General features: G+C 34.3%; 1 protein-coding gene across 4 annotated transcripts in view; it reads left to right on the top strand.

Moving 5' to 3' along the window:
* Positions 1–21,217, top strand: part of LOC119078061 (synaptogenesis protein syg-2) — a 162,278-nt gene extending 141,061 nt beyond the window's left edge. For 3 of the 4 annotated variants that reach the window (XM_037185496.1, XM_037185495.1, XM_037185497.1), the window contains exons 14-17: positions 4,254–4,478; positions 9,752–10,021; positions 17,585–17,703; positions 20,826–21,217. In XM_037185496.1, the coding sequence (XP_037041391.1) occupies positions 4,254–4,478; positions 9,752–10,021; positions 17,585–17,703; positions 20,826–21,158 (947 nt within the window). In that variant the 3' untranslated portion in view covers positions 21,159–21,217. The remainder of the gene's footprint in view (positions 1–4,253; positions 4,479–9,751; positions 10,022–17,584; positions 17,704–20,825) is intronic. The other variant, XM_037185498.1, reaches the window with a different exon arrangement.
* Positions 21,218–21,494: the final 277 nt, after the last annotated feature.

The following is a 21,494-nucleotide window of genomic DNA, read 5'->3' on the forward strand; positions in this document are numbered from 1 at the left end:
TGATGAAATATATTATATAAAAAAAACTTTAAGGACATTAGCGGTGAATTTTCGACTAAGCGAATGTTTCGGTATGAACACCAGTTGTCGACGGTATAGTTAATGTTATGATGGAATAGAGTAGAATTACATATTGGTACGTTGAAAAAAAAAATCGTTTCCGCTTTGATCACTCCTTTAATGACTATTTCAATTCTTAAATAAATGGAATTTTTTATTGTTTAGAGACTATATATTCGTTGTCCACTTCGAGAAGTACCACACCGCTTCAATTAGTCTCCCTCAAGCTCTACATAATAGAACAGCCATTCACTGTCTAGAAATAATCATTTTTTCTCTCTGGGGAATATCACAGTGAACAACTACATACACCATACAGACAAATGTTTGTTCATAACCGGTTTTCTATCGTCTATTCATTTATTTTAGAGGGTCCCCCGGGTCACCTTTTGTTTCAATATTACCATTTGTTCGATAATCCAATATTTTTCATTGCACGCACAACCAGCACAACATCATCGAATAACAAAATCAATCATTTTTAAGCCAACATAATTTAAAAGACATCAGCATCCCATCGGTAAAACCGTGGATCTTACTCGTAATTAAAATCAAATAATCAAAATCATGAATTAAGAGAATCCAATTTAAATTTTTAATTGATTGATGGTATGTGCGTTAATGGTTTCAACTATTAATTGTACGCGATCACAATAATGGAACTTTGTTTAAAGTTTTGCAACTGTGTACCGTAATATATAACGTCTGTACCGTATCTGTAACCACCAGTTTGTGGAACTATTTCCCAATATGGAAATTTATCATAATTCATGACGATTTTATTAGCAAAATTTTCCCTACAATTTCATTAAAACTACATTACGTACGTTTCACATTCACTGTCGAGTGTGAAACGAAGTGATTCTGTGCGGGTATGAATAAATGTTATCAAATATTTTGTTCTTGGCAACTTCGTCGACTATAATCAATCTTGATGCAATTTCGCTGTAAGTTTTTAATTTGGACAATTGTGTGCAAACTAGTGGAAAGAATTTTCCCGGTTTTTCTGTTCGTGCTCTGTTTCTTGTATCTGCAACTCTTGTGATACAGAAATTAAGAATGGGAGATCGATGAGAGAATTTTGTGAACCCCTGTCTACATTCGCTCATTTTTACAGATTAATTTTCCATTGTACAATTACAAAGTCTACAAAAATTGGCTTTTAATGAAACGGCGTAACGTCATGAGACACTTTTCAACAATTTCCTTTTTACCAAAAAACGTTAATTCAAAATTCAGAAATACACCGTTAAGCGCTTAGTGTATTTCGATGGATTATAGTAGACCTGCATTGGATTATGATGCCACATCTGATACTGATTGTATGAATTTAGCAGTTGATGTCATTATGTCACACGACAATGTGCCAGTGCGACTAAGGAAACACGAGTGTCAAAACTTTGTCTAACCATTGGTCATTGCTCACTCACACGTATGTGTGGAATTTAAAAAACGTAATAAAGACTAGGTCCCACCTTTGGGGCGGGTCAGGTCCCTTGACTGACAATTTTTTCAATATATTTTTGATCAATTTCATTGTTGAACTTCCGAATTTCTGATACAAATGCCTTACTACATTTGATCCCAATTTATTTTTACATATGTTGTTTTCCTAAAAAAATTGTCAAATTTAGAACATTAATACATCGATTACTCTAAACATGACAATACAATTTGACAAAAAAGTCTTTCAATTAAACCCTCGAACCTTCTTTGAGTACTAATTTTTCTTATAAATTTGCAGCAAGATTTTCAATCAATTCGTGTGAAAACTTCCCACTCGTATGAGCTATCTATTATTCTGTTTGATTTGCATTTTGTCAAATTTAATCAGAGTAGATGCGAAGTTTTACGAATGTGAAACGATGAGAGGGCTCTTCCACTTTGATAAAAAAAAGCGCGATATATGTTCTTCTCTCACAGTTTTGATCATTGTGTCTGAGTGAGATTTTGTAAAAGGGGGAATTTGGTAAAAATAGAAACCCTGTTGAATCAGTTATTACAAAATACTGGGTTTCTTATCGGCTTGATTGATCGATAATTAATCGTATTTTCGAATGAAATTGCTAAGCCCTGTGTCTTTGCCCTCACAGGCCTCCGCTACGCTCCGGCAAGTTCTTTCTGAAGAATAGACAGAAAGTCTTTAAGTTACATTTCGTTGAAAGATGAATTCCCTAGGAACAAACGTTTTCTCATTACATTTCGTAGAAGGTGAAGGATGAATTACCTAGTAACGGACAAAACACCTTCTCGTTACATTTTGTAAATTGATGAATTTCCTAGGAACGGACAAAACGCCTTCTCATTACATTTCGTTGAAGGATGAATTACCTTTGCTTCATATTTCCAAAATCGACAAAGTGTGAAGGAAAGATAAAAAAAAACTTCACACTTACCCACATTTAACGTTTTCCATACCATTTCATACATTTTCAATCAAAGTGAACTTTTTAGTTACCCACATATTTCTGCGTTTTCTGGTGTAATACCCTGACTTTTAGTCAAGGGAATGATATATGATAATATTTCAAATAGATCATTAGATCGATGTGTACTCTTTGAAAGATGATTCTGGAGTGACAAAAACATAGCTTGTGCGTTCCTTTTATACATAAATTGATATTCAAAAAAAAAACAAATTTCATCAAAGTAATCGTATCGTATTTAATAGAGAAGTTATCAACAGTGTAAAATCAGGTTTTTCTGGAATAACTTCCAGATTCTTAATCCCACATGGCTCATCTTCGAACTTAACCTCGAGAATTTAATTCCACATCGATAAAAATTTTTGTTGAAATTGGTTAAGATTTACTCGAGTCATCCTGTCCACAAGAAAAAAAACGGTTACAGACATTTAACGTTTTTCATAACATTTCATAAATTTTCAATCAAAGTGTATACATGTATGGTTACAGACATTTTTCGGTATTTTCTGGCGTAAGACCCTGACTTTCAGTCAAGGGAACAAGCGCTACTTCTATGTGGTGGAACAAATAAAACGAACGAAACCCACTAAAATTACATTCTAGTGATGAGATCAGTTTATTATTTATGGACTCAGAGAAACCTTTTTTTCTTCAAACTGTGGTTTTCTTATATCTACTCTACTTAGTTCCAATGAACCCAGTAATATCTTTCCAATTTTGCACTGTCTGAGGCGAAGCCTGTACTCAGAAACCTCAGATTTACCATTAAATGACAAAGAAATTTTAGTTTTCATTGTGTTGCCAAAGCTATTCATACTGTTGTCCGAGTCTCGCAGCAAATCGCAGCAAGTCCGCATTCGGTACCCTTGTGCCGTAAAAGTGTATATAAAATACCCCTAATTCCTCCCTTAAAAATACGCACCACTGACTACCTAAAGAGATTATTGAAAATCTTTGAGCTGGTCACGAAACCACTAGACTTAGAAACTTCTAAATCAACCTTCCTTGGCAGAAATTGTTCTCATTTCGTAAATGCGTTCGAATTCCTATCTTAATTCGGGTGAATGGTTAATTGATTTATACAATAGAAGTAACAACATCATGATGGAGTTGTAAAACTTAAAAGTTGAGAGACATGAAAATACAAACAGAGGCAGAAATTGCTAGAGTTCTACGAACCATAAATACTAAAGTAAGCCCTAAGCCAAATTCGCAATTCAAACCTATCAGTCCCTAGCAACTTCTTACGAGGCGAAAAACGTCAACGTAATTTGTTCAACATCTGACCAATGAATGGCATGCAATCCCTGGTTTCTTCATATCCTGTTGAATATTCATTACAACGACCATATTATAAACAAATTTGTTTTGTCATCATGCTATTACATCAACTGACTCCTTTGACAATGTACTACACAAAAAACTATGTAGCCTGCAACGTTATCCAATAATGTTATCTTGAAAGTCGTAAAATATTGCAAAATTTCATGTATATGATATTATCGCTCGACTGGTCAACGTTAAAGTAGTAGAAGCACGAATAAATCAGGCAGAGACATATAATATGTTAATTTCCCAGTGCATATATATATTGTGCATACAAACCTTTGATAAATTGACGATTTATACTTAAATATACTGGGAAAGCATATGTTACAAAGTTGATGCTGACTATAACAATACCAATAGATTTTCTATATTAAACTTATTCCTGTTTCGATGCAGATGTTGTGTATAATATTGTATGTTCTCCCTTCTATGTTAAAGGTTTTGATGGAGGAGGCCAAGGCCAAATTTTCATAATGGAAACATTCGATCAACATACTGGTGTGTTACAAGCAAATGTTTCATCGAAATATCCAATATTTAATGTGGGCGGTCTAGATGCTGGCAAACTGTTAAAAATTTTAATTTATGCTGCTAATGCTAAAGGAAAGAGCGAAGCGGTGGCGTTAGAAGCATATACGTTAAAAGTTGCAGAAAAACAAACAGGTAAGTGAATATGAATATGTAATGCATGTCGTTCACATATATTATGGTGCATAGTAAACTATGTCGTGTACAGACTTTGTCGATGTGAAAAAGTACAACGTTCGAATGATCCTTAAATTGCGTTGTAACATGTTTTCGTTCATATTATTTTACTTTTACCGTAATGTAACGTCTCGAATGGATATACATAAATTAAAGATAAAATCAAAACAAATTTTATTTCATCGTCTGAGAGAAAGGAACCTTTGAACTATGACTCGAGCACACACAAAACACAAGAATGATATTCCCTTTGCTTTATGGAAGTATTTGACTGTACAGTGTTATATGTATCTAGTAGTATATGCATCACTATAGATGATGGTAATATTTGATTCTATTTCGTTAGTAGTAGATAGCCCATCAATTTTCATTTAAAACATCTCTTTCTTCCATTCCTTTGTAAGTTCATCTCGTATTTACCTGGGCTATACTTTGTGCTTTATTGCACAGCATTTTTTTTTTCTTCGTTGTGTTGTATGGTGTTCTCTATCCCATAATTACATCCATTAAATTGCCTTCAATGACCCACATAACAAACCAAGCTCATAAGAAAACGGCTAATATGAAAATCAAACCCGAGGAAACGGAAAAAAAAATCCCTTCCAATACTTTCGAAAGAAAGAGAGTTGGACGTGAAACGTTAAATCTATATAATAAAAACTGATAAGAAATCAATTACTTTATCCAATGCTTTTTGATCTTACAATGTTGTTGTATTTACAAATTAAATGATCTTTTGCCCCGAGACCGTCACTCCACCCACTTCGTTTCTCTTTTATTATAAAAAAATAAATAAATAAAGGACGGAACCTTACACATAATGGATTTCTCGGAAATTCATTTCCACATCTCTTGATATCAATATTACGGTTCGTTCGAAATGTGTTCGTTCTCAAACAACATTTCGTAAAATTTAATTTTCAGAATCGTCCTCACTGACAAATTGAGTTATTGCAGGTTGTGTGGTCGATACATGGAATATTATTATCAATTTATATACTATCCATCGTCTCAAAACTCTATTTCCAAATTGTGTGTGTGGGTAGAGATGAGTGTCACGTTAAGGATTTGTGGTTTTTGGTAATTCTGACAGTAAAGTTAAAGTTTGAGGAAAATACTGATTTCTGCGACACATCAATCGACAACATTTCACCATTATTTGTGCATGCGATGGAAACCGTACCTTTCAAACTTTCAACAACATGTAATTGTTATGTAAGCCACGGAAGTAATAAATGCTTTTTTAGACACTAGCTGTGCTGCTGTTAAGTAAGTTGTCACTCGAAGTCTGACTCAATAAAGTCAACAGAAGTTCTACTTTCCGTTGGAAAAAATTCATTTCATAACAAGTGACATCGGTTTCGCCTTGGCATTGGACCAACTAATTCGCTATACTTTGATATTAACTAAAATATTGCCTAGTATTTGATAGCAAATCTTTTACTTCATTAGAGTAAAAAATTAATTATTTTTCTGTTGAGACCGGGTTTGTTGCAGCGACATCCTTCGAAAATTGACGAACCGTACTCTATCGGGTAGAATTGAGATAGAATTGCGAAAAGAGAACTGATGCCGTAATTCTTCTCCTGCTATTCGCTATCACATTATTTTGAATATTTGATATCTTACGACACATTTTAAAGCTACAACAGAGATTTCACCTAACGATTCGGCTACCACCCGAACAACATTTTAGAACATGAAAATGATGGCAACTACCAATGTTGGAAATGTCCATATAACAGATCGTTTCGCAGGCCCGGTGTGGTCGGAATGGCCGATGCGTCTTTCCAATGTGGCATTTCTTTCCTTTAATGGCGAGTCTTTAGAATGCTCATTTGTTCTACTAGCACAATACGCCTGTTCGTGGCCACGGCCAGTCCGGCCCTGTCATCGCGTATGCTATTTTTCGCTATCAGTAATAGTTGAATTTCGGTTTTAGAGATAAAGAGCGGCAGCGTTTAGTCTCCTTTACTCTACCGTGATATTATCAACATATACCCCGAAAGGTTATTCATCAAATTGAATATTCGATTGAAGAAAAAGAAACCGCAGCAATCTGAAATAAACAGCTAAAATAAATTATTAAGGATCCGTGCATCCCTGCTCAAACAAAATGTGAAAAATAAAAAAAGGCTATGCTGTGCCGTTTTGCAAAAATTGAAAAAAAAAATGTTTCTCAAAACCACAAAAGAAAAACTTTCAGAGAAAAATAAAAAATGCTTCATGTTGGAACACCTGAAACTTAAGTACACAATGTGAGCTTTATTGCACCTGTTCCCATACCATTTAAATTACACAGTTATAAGTTTTTCATTATGCTTTGGAAAATTAACTCTACTCTAATGTTGTTATATATGTTGAGCCAGCATATGGGTCAAGGCTGTTTACAATTCATGCTTACGAAATATTAATGTTATTTATAGTGTAGTTTGTAATTTAAAAGTTTCTTTACATTGGACACCTTTCATTTTACTTCACAACATTAATTATGAACGTTCATAAAAACCGGACACACAATTCTGGTTATGAATATTTTAATGTTGTTTAACCCTATCTTCTTTTCAAATATTTCTTTTTAATTGTGGGAAATGTGAAACGTTTAGCGGACATTTTGTTAGAGTATACATCAAAATTCATGGAACATCTCACCGTAATTTTTCATGTGATTCTTTGGAGGAGTATCGTGTGATTAACTTCTTGGAAAAAGGAAAAGTTGAAATTTAAGATCGTTTGAAAATTTTTGTAATATACTCTTGAAAGGTTGGCAATTTTAAAATTACATGTAGGAGTTGCACGAAATTCAAAACCAGAGCTTCAATCCATAAATTTCATAAAATGTTCGAATGGCAAGGCCGATTTTTTCTCTCTACATAACAAATCTCGTCATACCCTTACAGTCGTACAATTACATTGTCTTCATCATTAATACTCTTTCATTCAGATAGCCTTACGCATGTGTTCACTCTGTAACAATTAAAGCGGACAATTAACTATCGTCAACTAATGCATTTAAATTCTTTTCATCTAAACTCTAATTTCGGGTTCCATTCTTGAAATTCCAAATTTAAATTCAACGAAATGAAACTGGGACACACATAAAAATAAATTATGAAACGAGCACTTTAAGTTCAAAAGCATAAATTAATTAAATGATCTCGTCACTGATTGAAGGCACTTGCAGTTGTTAAGGTACTTGCAGTTGTTAAGGCACTTGCAGTTGTTAAGGCACTTGTGAAATATTGGTTGTTTCTGTCCGTAAATTAAATATTTAATGTTCGAAATCCCTTTAGCTTGAGCTGCAAACTCCACGGTGTGGAGTCCACAGTTGTCAAAGTACAAATCTCCAAAAAAAAGTACGTAATCTACCATAAATTGACAATTCCGTAATATTTACTCAAAAACGTGAGGTAAAGTGAACCTTCACTGCGACGAAACCTTACATCAAGTTTTTAAGTAAAACACTTTACTGACCGGTCTATGCGAAAGTTATTTATTACATAGGTATTCGCCCCTGCGAAAATGATCCATTACATGATGAATTTTTTCGCTACATTGTCACTGTCACAGTGTCACTAAAGTCAACATTAGATACTGCTTCGAAAGAAGTTATATAGACTGATAAAAGACGGGCACTGAACGAAAAATGCTAGATAACACCTCCCGACATTTTTGACATTAGGCGAGATAAATCGACAGTGGTTTGGTTATCTACATTTTCTAAGGTCGAAAGGTCGAAGGTCGAGCTAACATTTTAAAAATATAGATAACCAAAACCAACAAACCAGACTACTGTTGCCGATTCATCTCGCCTAATGTGAAAAAACTCGCCTTCGGCTCGGATGTAAAGTGACTTGTACATTTGCGAAAAGACAGTTACCGAAGCTTGTTGCTCAGAAAAACACTTGTGATCAGTATCCAATGTTTTCGTCATTTGTCCCATTGATAAGTAAAAGTATTTTACGTGTTACGGCATGTTTCATTTACATTGCCTAATGACGTAAAGCATTGTACTTACGAGGTTCCAAGTTGTTATTTGACAAGTGGGGAACACCCCACTTATCAAATACACAACTTGGAACTTGGAATATACTATTACTTAACAAAAGATTACCACACAATGTGACTTTACCGATGAGATCCTCGACATTAGAATTGAAAATTATTGTCTATAATTCCCTATGCCTGCTGTAAGTGACTTAAAAATAAATCCAAAAACACTATACCTTGTACAACAATTGCAATAAAACCCACAGCTAGAACACAAAACATTTCTTCACCGAATTAAATATTTAAACCGATTCAATTGTCGGTTAATTATTAAAACGAAATTTATGAGATGAAAATTACGTTATCATAATATGAGCATTGAACGATTATGCTAACCTCTACACTACACAAAACACGACCCACATGAAATAATTTACACCAAATATTTACCACGTATGTAACGTTTTGTAACATTTTTAACTACTTTCTATGTTTTCATTTCTAAACTCATACTGTCGCCCGACCCCCTTTTTTGCCGCCTCAATGATATAAATAAATATCAAAATTTGTAATTATTATTTGATCAGGAAAACACAAATAAAATCACATTATCCAAATATTGAAATTTATGGTGTACATTAGAGTGGAGAATGGAATATAACGAATTCTAGAGGAAAAAAATGAGTGTTTTTATCATTTATATTTGGAGAACTAGGTGTACACATGTGTGGTATACATGCTGTATGCATGGTATTATATGGCTATAGTGTTGTATTTATTTTAACAACCATTGCAATATCATTTTCAATTTATTTATTCGGAATATTATATTTGTCGCAAAATTGGTAATAACGTACATTATAGCCGAGGTAAACATGTGGTTGTACACCAGTTTTATATATTTTATGTATGTTCGTATATATGTATCTATCTTTACATTTTATAAAATACATGCCGTTTGGCCATTTTCGTGTGTGACTATTTTACGACACCCCTGGTCGATACTATAATTTTCATTTCCCTCTGCAATATTATGTGTGTTTATATGTACTTTGTTAGGTAAAAGGTAATATACTACCTCTCTATGTGCTCGTCTATACGTAACTTACGGTATTTTATGTATGTAGATTTCTAGCATGTATAGTATACCACACATAGAGTGATAATATCGATTTGAATTGGTAATTTATGGTATTTTGTTTATATACAATGCGATGATAATATATCCTTTTTCGTTGCAGGGACGCACAATCAATTCGAGTTAACACCGATATTATCAGTTGGGATATTTATCGGTGTGTTAACAGCATTAATATGTATTGCGCTCGGTACAATTGCAGCAATAAAAATTCGTACGGCCCAACATCGACGACAACAACATCAAAAAGGAAAACCCAATAATATATCACGTCCAGGGAATTTACCAATTAAAGAGAAAATCTCATTACCATTAAGTCAATCAGAAGAAATGTATGATGAAAAGAATCCAGATGTTGTACCGTATAATGAAGGTAATTTATCTAATTTATTTTTCGCTTTGAATTTATTTTTTTTATTCGTACGATGTATATATACATGAAGGTATGGAGCGAACGGTGTGGCTCGTTCTACACTTACATTTTTTTCACACTTTTCTTTTGTGCTAACGTTTTTTTTTCGCTGTTGCCATCCCCGTCTTCCACACTGTTTACACCGTTTCCCAAGTTTGTTAAAACATTCATCGTAATGGGAGTACGAAATTATTTTAATGTGGCGGTTGAAATTTAAAGTTTCATTTAAAACAAGTTTCTTGGAAAAGAGAAGGATGGTTTGCGATGGAATAGTGTAACTGGTCGAAATATTCCGCTTAAAATGCTATTACGTCTGGAATCGGTTGAATTAAGGTGTCCGATTTATTAGTGTGAATTTATGGCGATTTAAACTACTCGTTTTACCATCAATATACTTTGTCTGACAGGCTACAGTGTTAGCATCGGTTGTTCTGGTAATAATTGGAATATTGAATTTTGTGTTTGTAATGAGAAAATTGAAGAAGCAAAGATGGTAGTACTAGTAATTCCCGAATAAGCGGTTTGTCATCTGTTGTCCACAATAATGACAGAAAAGAACCAATGGAATGACCTAGAAAAGTAGCCACAACTTAAATTTCTTCGTTAGTACCGTTTGCCATCAGAGTCACGTATTAACTGTCTGGAATAACTCGTGCATCCGTAAGGGACCGTCACAAATTATACTACACCTGTCTAAAGGGGAGGAAAATCACGTGAAAAACGATTTCTTCGACTTTTTTATCATACATTTTTACTCAGGATTCAAGGAGAACCGGACGTGCTCTCCGAACATTTTCTGCTTGCCTTTTGTTACAAAAGTTTTGATTTTTGTACGATTGATGTTGGGTAAAATGTTTCCCATGATTATCGTACGGTGGATTATCACAATGCTCTAGTTGGACTTTGTTCTCGTAGATCATACGATGCTCTAGTTGAGCTAAAGAAAACAGAAAAAATAAAACATGAGGCCACAGTCGGGCTTTGCCACATGACGAATTTACGGCTCTAGTCGAGCTAAGTAACAGAAGAAGATGAGGCCCTAGTCCGGTTTTGTTACACGACAAAACGGCTCTAGTCGAGCTATATATAAAATAACCTGAGGTCCTCGTGAAGCTTTGTCTCACGACAAATTTACAGCTGTAGTCAATCTATGTGTAACAGAGCCTGAGGACCTAGTCGGGAATTGTTAACAGCAATCAGAGTTCTCAAAAGAACTATTAGTTTGTATACACTCCAAGGACTCGTTTGTTTGCGTTATTACTACTGCCGCGCAGGTGTTGATGCTGAGCATTCGTACATTTTTTTAGGTATAATTGCTTGGGTAACATTGGGCAACATCGAAATAGTGAATTGGAAAATAGTATGAAAAGTTTCCGCTTACGATACGCTGTGCAACGTCGGCACCAACTTTTGATAAATGCCATTACAACTTAAATGTCAATTTTTTTGGCCTACACATCCTTAAAATCGATTTTGAACCGCGAAGCCATGATGGCACATTTTTGACCGAATGGAGGAAAATGTAGATCATGCTGTCTTCTACATTTTTCTAAAGGCCACTGACGACCTACGTGTAAGTATGACTGGGCAACTAGTCATACGCCCTATTTAATAATTAAATAGGTTAAAGGAGATCTTAAAATCGTTATTTTTCGTGTGCCTAATTTACATTCTTAATTAATTACCCCTACGAGGGTAGTGTCTCACTCATGACGATTCATAATCCAAAAGATTTAAAATGACAATCAGAATTAATGAACTTTTAGGAATTTTTAACAAGATTTTCTAAAATTCCCAACAATTCTTTTAAATCTTTCCAATAATAAGTCCTTTTATTGGAAGAGGAGCCATCCTGCATATCAAGCTTCAACTGTATTTACTTAGCGAATGTCTGAAAATCGTTGGCTTGAAAATTTCGTGACTCATCAATTTATTGGCTATTTACTGAAATTGTGTTTTTGAATCGAATAAGAAAAGATCTTGAATATCTCCATCAAGGTGATTGAGATAATTCAAATATTTTCCATCGCATTCATTGGTTTATTCGATTTCACTTCAGCAATGCATAAATAATATAATCGAATGCGAAATATTTCATAGCGCTCTGCAATATTTCATCCGCTGAAGGAAATGTGGTTTCTTTTATGATGAAAAATAGTTCAAGAATCTTGCCAACAATCTAACGTCTTAATAAAATTCCAGGTGATTTTCGCTAAGATCAAAATATTTCAAATTCTAAAATGATCTGCAGAAATTTTATACCTTAAATTTAACCGACAATTTTCTCATGAAAATTTCTTACATTTTCATTGATGGCATTTGTTCTTTGCTATAAATGCTTTGAATTCATTCGAAACACGTTGCAGTCGGTGTATAGCTGAACTAAATACAAATGTACACATTATATGTGTTCGAAATGTTTATACAAACAAGTGAATGCGGGTCGAGGGGGTATTCGCTGATTAAAACTTTATTTACAATTGCTTGACTTAAAACTTAAATAAACGACTCCATTATGCGATAAGCTTTAAATGAAATAAAAAGTATAATCCGAAATATCACAGCTAAAAATCCGGTAGTTTGATTCAATAATTTACCCTCGATGTGAAGTAAAGTGAGCCCTGGGTGTAATTATTTGTTTCACATGGAACTCGAGTAGCAAAAGTTTAGCTGAAAAATGAAATCGCTCGAAATTAGGTTAAAAAACTTAAGAAACAGGAAACAGAAAATGTGTTAGTACGAGCATTCTAAATTGTTGTTTGAATTCGATATAATCCGCATTGATTTAAACATTTCAACAGTTTCACAAACACATATTACCGATATCGAATTTTCCGTTTTGATCAGATCATTTTCAAAATCTTTTACTTTATTTGTGTTAACATTAATTTTAGTATATTAGAACAGATTAGATAGAGCTTATCGTTAATTTTTGTTATCGTTGTCACTAACAGTAGAGGGAGTACGGCATAGGTTCTATTTACTTAATTCTACCTGATAGAGTACAATTCGCCATTTTTCGAAAGATGTCGCTGCAACAAACCCGGTGTTAACAAAAAATAATTATTTTTTACTCGACGGATTTTAGTCAAATGAAATGCCATCTTATAGCTATTTGTCAAATTTGAGAATCCATCTTCAGCAACTTGTCAAATTTGAGAATCCATCTTCTACCAAAATGTATGAAAATGTCAAATTTTGTGTGTGTCACCTGCGTATCTGTATCTGCAAGACCTCCCCAAAGTGTACGAACCTTGATCGTATGCATTATTTTCAAGACCTTGTAAACGTCAGACACGATCCCAGCTGTCAGACTTGTCGAAAAATATCAAATGAATTGAACGAACGATTTGACGCATTTAACGTCAATTAATTGACGAAAAATTAAGTGAGGTAACGTTGACGATTGCCGTATAATGAAAATGACCTCAGCAGTCTGGAACAGTAATTAGTTTTAAAATCGGTCTATATCGGCTAAACGTTTTCCCAATCATTATATCCAAGATAATATAGGGTCAATTGAAAACATGATTACTGTTCCGGAGTCATGAGGTCATGTGATATACACGATGACATTTTCTTTTTTTGATACCAACATTGAAAAATGATACTTTCGCCCCGCATATGAGGGGCGAAAGTAAAAAAATGCATCCCACGGGGAGAAAGTACTTAACGAAGAGCGAACGCAACTGAACGAACAGCGAAAGTGACTGACGTCACAGAAAATGAGAGAAATGAGTCGAGTTGTCAACAAAATCCGCTCATATTATGCAGAATACTTTGATCAAAATTGTAAAACACTGTGCGCCAGTGTTCTTATTGAAATTAGCATACAAAGTTGATACTTTTTGTTACTGAATGATTTGTTAGTTATATCTTAATTTTTGTGTGTGTTATTGTTGTGATGGCTAAATTATTAAATTTTTCATATACCAGGGGGCTGCCGCCCCCTGGACCCCGCATTTTCTGGCTAAATGCCTTTTTATTTCAACATTTTGTTGCGATGTTTGCGATACGTATCAATTTTCAATGTTGGTATCAAAAAAAATAGTATGAACGACTCGGGCCAAAAGTAAAAAAATTCAACCTGTGCGATTAGAGCCCTTGCCTTCGGCGCGGGCTCCAACTCTCGCACACGGTTGAATTTTTTTACTTTCGCCCCTTGTCATTCAATGTACTATTGAATAAAATCCGTCTAGTAAAAAATTAAATATTTTCTGTTTGACATTGTTGAATCGACATGATTCAGTGAAATAGTGAACCGTACACTATCGGTAGAGTTGACATAGAATAGAAGAAAGAGAATTGATGCGGTAATACCTCTCCAGATATCCTTACTGCATTTTGAATTCTTCTGAGATATTGTTGGAATGCCAACAGTTTATTCAGCGCCTGATTCAGCGTAAAATATTGGAAAATTTAATCACATAATCTACTGAAATTTTCTTATAGTTTTCAGTGTATTTACCTAGTAAGATTCAAGTTATCGTGGTAAAATCAGTAAATCAATTGCCTAATAGCAGACCCTGTATTTCCATCCGTCGAAATTTATGAATAAAAGACCAAAAACAAGCCAAATATTTAAAATCCTTCTTTCGAGGTCGCCGGAAACATTGAACAAACTGGAAACAACGAACGTTTTCACGATATAATCATTAAATCTATTAATTCCGTCGCTTCTTAAATCCTATCGAATATTGGTACACACACAAAATCTTTTACTTCATTTGTTAAATCATTCATTTGTTAAATGATTCCATTGAGGTACTTACCTCATTCAATCATTCATTTAGAAAACTAAATAAACCGCAGGTCGTCGCATATTTTTCGTGTCTGTAAATTACAGTTTCTTTTGAAGGCTTGAAATTAAACCAGCATTTTTATTACCCGTCTTTCTGTGTTGTGGATAACCTGTTTTGATAGTCACGTTGTACACCCGCATCTTCATGCTTTGTTGGTAACTATTACGATGATTTCATTAATCTAATGATTTATATTGTCAACATGAAAACATTCATTTCCTCTCCTGAAAATATGTAAAATATGAGCTATGAGGAGACATAAGATTCTATCGGATCTCGTCAATTCTAAGAAAAGCCAGGCCATTTTGTGCAATCAAATGAATAGTTTTCTTGTTTGTCAGTCACGTTTTTGCTGAAGTTTTAGTATGTTTCAACATACTCTATCTGTAAAAGAGAACCGGTAACATGCGTTTTCTCTTTATGTAATATACAATCTGATCTGATATTATAATGTCAATATGAAAAGTTTACCGAATGGAAACTCTACTTGGAAAATGCAATATTTGAGTTAATTTTGCCCATTTCCGTTATCCAGGTCCACTTTATACACAGAAACAAGAGTCTTCAAGAGTATATACTGTTATACCAAATGCAATCTATAGGTTATGTAGTGTATCAAATGTCTCTACCTTATAGAGGTCAAGTCAAAGTCTTACAATGAATCCATTCATCTTTTTTTTCCTCGCTTTGTTCGCTATCTTTATTTTCCGAATATTCACTCTGTCCACAAAGCTGCAGAAAGTTTTGCTATTTGAACATTTTAAAGATCAATATTCCTTTTCCAATTGCACAAGTTATTTGGAAACTGCGTTGCAAAATTTGAAAAGTTTATTTTTTCTTGAAGTGTCTCTTCTTTAAGTGCCTGGAATAGAGTTTTCCATTATTTAACTTTTTCTGTTCGTTAATTTGTTACTTGAAAAGTATAGAGGTGCCGTATACATATATTGTTGCTGGTAACAGTTTCCATTTTCGTGTTTAAAATGACTGTCACTCATGTGTCACTTTAATACAAAATTTCGAACATTTACTTTGTAAAGTATTTTGATAAAGTGGTCTGATTAATTTGGTTCACATTCTTTGTTCAAACATACAACCGTTGAAAGTGTCCACTATCCATTGTAATCAATCGCTGTACAGGTGTTGCAGTCATCAATCTGGAGAAATTTAAAAGAAAATATGATTCGGACACCAAGGTACCCTTTGGTAAGGGTAGAGATAAATGGCTTTCCATAAATTTCTTGTAAAAATTGGAGGTTTAGGCGGTATTCGGTCTAATGGTAACACAATGCATTGAGCATGGAATACATTTCCGTTGATGTAACACCAAAATTAAGAGAGTCATTGCGTCGGCATGTTTTACCAAAAAAATCTCTAAAAAATTTTTCGAGATCATGGCTACGCAAATACAGGATTTTTCTTTAATGTATCATCAAAATAACGTAAAGTAACGTTCCTTAGCGTACCGTCATAATCCGGACAGTAAGGGTTCTTGATTTCTTCAACGAACTGTTTACACAGAAGAATGACATGAATGACGCTTGGTGTACAAATATCTGAGTCTACCTTTAGGCAGAGATAAAATTAGCACCACAGGAAATCCTAGAAAAAACTTGCTACAGGCGTGTTTCAGAATTCACGTTAAGAGGTACGGCCACTTAGTTGAAATTATAGCCAACATTTGTGCGTTTGTATTTGTATATTATTTGTCGATATTAGATAGTTTACGCAAATGACGTGTAAGACGCACGCCAAGCAAAAGTGCTTCGAATGACATCTGACAAATTGAGTACTCTTTTGTATGTAATTTTATTCCCACTCTTTTTACAGTGTAAAATTTTGTATAGAGCACTGTCAAGTTTCAGTACCCTATTTAGAGTACCAATTTTGCTTGAAGTGCGTTGGTTGTGACGATTCGCCTTAGAAGCTATAACATTTCTGTTGAAAAAGATATCGAAAATGAAATACGAAACGCACAAATTTATGCTATAATTTCAACTAGGTAGCGATGCCACCTAAGCATGTGACCAGTAATAGTCAGCGCAGTGTTTTAATGGTTGTATACCCACCATGGGGAGGAATGTGATGGATCAGTTGACACAATAAAGGCTACAAAAGATGAAGGAGGAAGAGATGGCAGGAAATCCTTTGATTTTAAATTTTAAAAACAATTTCTATTTGAAAAGCTTTCGCTGATTACATGTCAACGGCATTCTTGTTGCCAACGTTTACCTATGATAATTCTTTGTAGGTTAAACGTCTCTCATGTAAAATTCTTTTGTTGCAACAAAAGACGAAAGTCACCGACAGTGCCCTATTTTGCAAGTTAATTAAAACTTTAGCAAGTCGATAAATTTCTGGGAGTAAAAAAAAACTCACTTCAAAGTACAATATAATGTAATGGCGTACAATCACAATTATCATAAAATATCAAAAATAACCGAAATTTTTGGACTGAACTTGACGGAAAACTATTCCAAAATAAACGACGTAAAATTTTCAAACAAAAAAACTTTTAATAGCTATGTTCCATGACGGAAAGTTCACACAGCAAATACATTTTGAAACTTTCTCATTACACCCTCTCCCATACATATCGTCGGAACAACTAACTTTGATATTATTTTCAATTTAAATAATGGCATACACACAACATCACATAAAACTAATGCAATGAGAAAGAAAAAGCATTTAAAACAGCCATATTTTCCACAAAATTTTCCAGATCCTGATTATAAATTGAAATCAGCAGCTCAAACGCCTGCTACACTTCATAATTCACGCTCAAATGACCTAGAAGTATTTGGACGACCAGTAGATGATAGGAAAACGTACTTAAATGCGGTAAGCAAATTTCTGTTGTCGTTTTTAAATTAGTTTTTTAGTTGACACAGTGCCGTAACAGACGATGTTTTGTTGTTATAATACGGAATGGTTATTAGTTTCTGGGTGAAAATGAAGTCGTATAATTTTACTCGTTTTATTGTTTTCGGTGTTAATAGTATGATGTGCTTCTGGATGGGTGTGTTGTTCAGCAGAGTTTATTAGATTCTACCTCACATTGATGACTATGATTTCATGGCATGATACTTTTGTAGTATTTAGCTACGGCTTAAACGTAATTCGGGTTAAATTGTAGCATTCTGTTTGGTGAACGAAATATTTGTTGCATACTGTATGAGTGGGTCTGTGTTGGATTTTGAATTAATTATAAGCAAAAAGATTAGTGCTGAATTATACGGTCGTCATTTATTCATCAATCGATGGAATTAAAAACGATTGCTTTACCTACCATCGAATGTATTAATTGAGGTTCACAAACCACACCTGAAAGCGCCGACGTACGTACAGTCGATAACAGTTCCTTGTCTGAATTCTAAAAATTCAACCTGCCGCTACTGAGCCACAAAAAACTTATGGAACACTACGAACAGCCTGAGAGACAGAGCTATTCATTTATCACATTAAATATTGAAAATAGTTGTAGTATTGTTCGGTAGTTAATTGCTTTTGTTTAAAACTAATTTTTTGTGTGTCGACTCGGTGTATAATATTGTGTGAACAACTCGGGAATAGGTAAAATCAACCGTTTACAAGCAATGAACGTTTTTCACGGTTAAAATGCTTTTTCAAAGTCCCCCAGTCCTTATCATCGTATTTTCAACGTTAACTATCATAACAACATTCCACATTTCTTATGAGTTGTTTTAGCGGAATATATGTGGCACACATATTCCACAATTTTCCACTTTAATACGGAAAACGGGACTAACCTTATCGCTGCGACTCTTTACAACTATGTGCAGATATAGTAATGTGGTATAGGCTACACACGGGTGGAGGGTTCCTTTTTTTTGTTTGTACACCATCATGAGAATAGTTTTTACTACTGGTTTTAAATGTACCGAGGGTGAAGTTGGAGAAAGCTTTTTATGGTATATAATATGGAAAATGGTTATAAGAAAATATCCACCGTATGGCATGGTGAATAGAATATTGTAATGTGTTTTTGTGTTATGGTAATTTTGCAGTTTCATTTTTTTTTATCCCAGCCAGAGAAAACAAACCGTTCTCCAGATAATGTGTTTTCAGAATTTATATTTTATTTACTGAACTTTTTTTTCTCTCTCGTTGCATTTTCCTCTATATGCATGGCAGCCCAAAAAAACCCACAAAAAAACTTATGAGTTTCTCTGGCAGTGTTGCTGTTTTATTATTTTAAGGTTTTCCATTGTGATTATGTGGGGCCTTCCGGAGTTGTTTGTGATTAGATTTACGCTTGTTGGTAGCTGATTATTGAATGGAGGAATTATTACGCTGTGCTTTTTATCAACAATTTATTTGAACATTTCCGTGATGGTTTTTTGCTGTGGCTATAATTTCTATTCGTTGACAGAGCGCATGGAGACCTGCCTACCGCTAATATTCACCTGAAACTGAAACTAAAATGTTCCGACAGTTTTTCTTTTTAATTGGACAGGAGCAGTGAAACGTTTCAGTTTTTGCGTTCTCTGATTTTTATTCAATGAAATGGCGACAATTAATTGCTGTCACATCATGCAAAGCATTCAGACGAAGGGCGTATCCGTTGTAAATGGTGTGTTTTTTGAAAGTTTTTAATGTAAGACCAGGCACAAATCCAGTGACTATTTTTAGGATAAAACTTTTCCATATTTTATAAAAAAATTTCCTAGCTTTTCCAATATTCTCCTAAAAAATATTTTTTGGAAAATTCAAAGATAGTCCTTGGAAATGAGACCAAAAGTAAAAAAATTGCCGCGACGGGTAAAAAGTTCAGAACAGCCTCAAACAATAGTTATTTGTTCAACGAGTGAAGAAAAGTTGGATTTCTACGGTGTTGTTTGAGCGTACCGAGAGCCACAATTCACCCGAGAAAATGCAATTTCCAACTTTTTCCCCGAGTTAAACTCAACATTTTTCACAACAAAGCGAGGGGAAAACAACACGAGCGAATGGTGGAACAGTGTTAGGCGAATAATGAGCTAATGAAGGCGAATAATGAGCGAATAAAGTCGAATAATGAGCGAATGAAGTGCAATGGTGAAATAATAGGCGAATAATGGGCGAATGGCCGAACGGTGGGACAAGATTTTCCATTGTTGTTTTCCCCTCGCAACAAAGACTTCCGACATTTCAGCGAAGAGGAGAAAATGACTATTTACTCGCCTGCGTTGTGAAAGTTAGCTTAGGTTGAATTTAAATTTTCAAATTTCGGGTCAAATCAATTTTTGCTCTGCAAGTTTCATATCAAACCAGGTTTCAGGTTGAACTGAATGAACTCTACAATCTCTGACCCATTCCGAGCTTTTGGCAAGTATTCATAGAAATAGTGTAGGCTTAGCTGCTGCTAAATTATGTTCTTTCTTTGCTCTCAAAAAAATAGAAATGCTACTGAGTACTTCTTCTTCTGAGTACTGAGTACAAACAAAACTACCAGTACGCCGTTTGTGTAGTATACCTCACTCTTCACAAGGGAAAAATGTCTATTTTGAGCCCTATAGTAGTGTACATAGCAGCAGACATTAATAAATTATTTAGTTTTGAAAATTTAGGTTAAGCATTATTACTTTTTGTACCAATTTCAGTTGCATGTTTAATTTTGCATGCTTTATTATACCCATGTAGAACTCGATCGACATTGTAAAATGGTTTTTCATGTTTTTGGCTTATTTACATTATTAATGTTGAAAATCGTCTGAAATGCCAGTGGTGACGGCAATTTTTTCTTTTCATTTTGAACAAGTAGTGTGTGAACGTGATTTTAGTTCGAACGCAAAATTTTTCCCTTATCCAATTAAGTTGCGGTTTTCCCATCATATAGTGTGTATTGTGTGTGTGTGTGTTGTATTGTGTGGTACAGAAAAGGGATTCTTGCGAAACACCTTTCTCGAAATACGGTCGATGTTCTAGGGTATCTCTTTTCATTCTTTTTTTTTTTCCTATAGCAAACTGATGAGCTCCATTACGCAGAGCTCTCAATAACAATGCCAAGGAATAATGTAGTTACGAGTGATACAAGCAATTTGTCAGCTAAAAAACCGCCAGCATACGACTATTTTGATGAACCAACAATATATGCTCAAATAGACCATTATAAAACAATATCGTCGACGGGCGGCGGCGGTGGTGGTGGTACACCGTCGTCCCAGCCACCGTCGGTCATTTCACCATCATCCACAATATCCACATCATTACAATATCCATCGAAACCATTTTCGAGAGAAATAGTCACCATACGAACACCGTTAATATATACACAACAGGAAAGCTGTGTTTAATGGTAAATCTGTGAGTTTTTTTTTATTATTAATCAATTTATTTTGTTACATTTTTATGTTTTTAAATTCAACTAATATTTATATGAAATTAAAAAAAAAAAACGACGAGAGAAGTAAATGAAATTTTAAATTTAATTATTAAAATAGCATGAGGGTTATGGTGTGTGAAATGGAATAACATAAAAACCTTTTTAAGGATTTGGAATTTGCTGCCATTACGATACAATTTATTATCGATAGAGAGTAAAAAAAATAATTTTCGTTCCAATAGGACATATTTGTGGAAAATGGTTGCATGGTAGATCATAGCAAATTTTCAATAAGCTCGCTCGCTTA

Source organism: Bradysia coprophila, unplaced genomic scaffold, assembly GCF_014529535.1.
Source record: "Bradysia coprophila strain Holo2 unplaced genomic scaffold, BU_Bcop_v1 contig_24, whole genome shotgun sequence".
NCBI lineage: Eukaryota > Metazoa > Arthropoda > Insecta > Diptera > Sciaridae > Bradysia > Bradysia coprophila.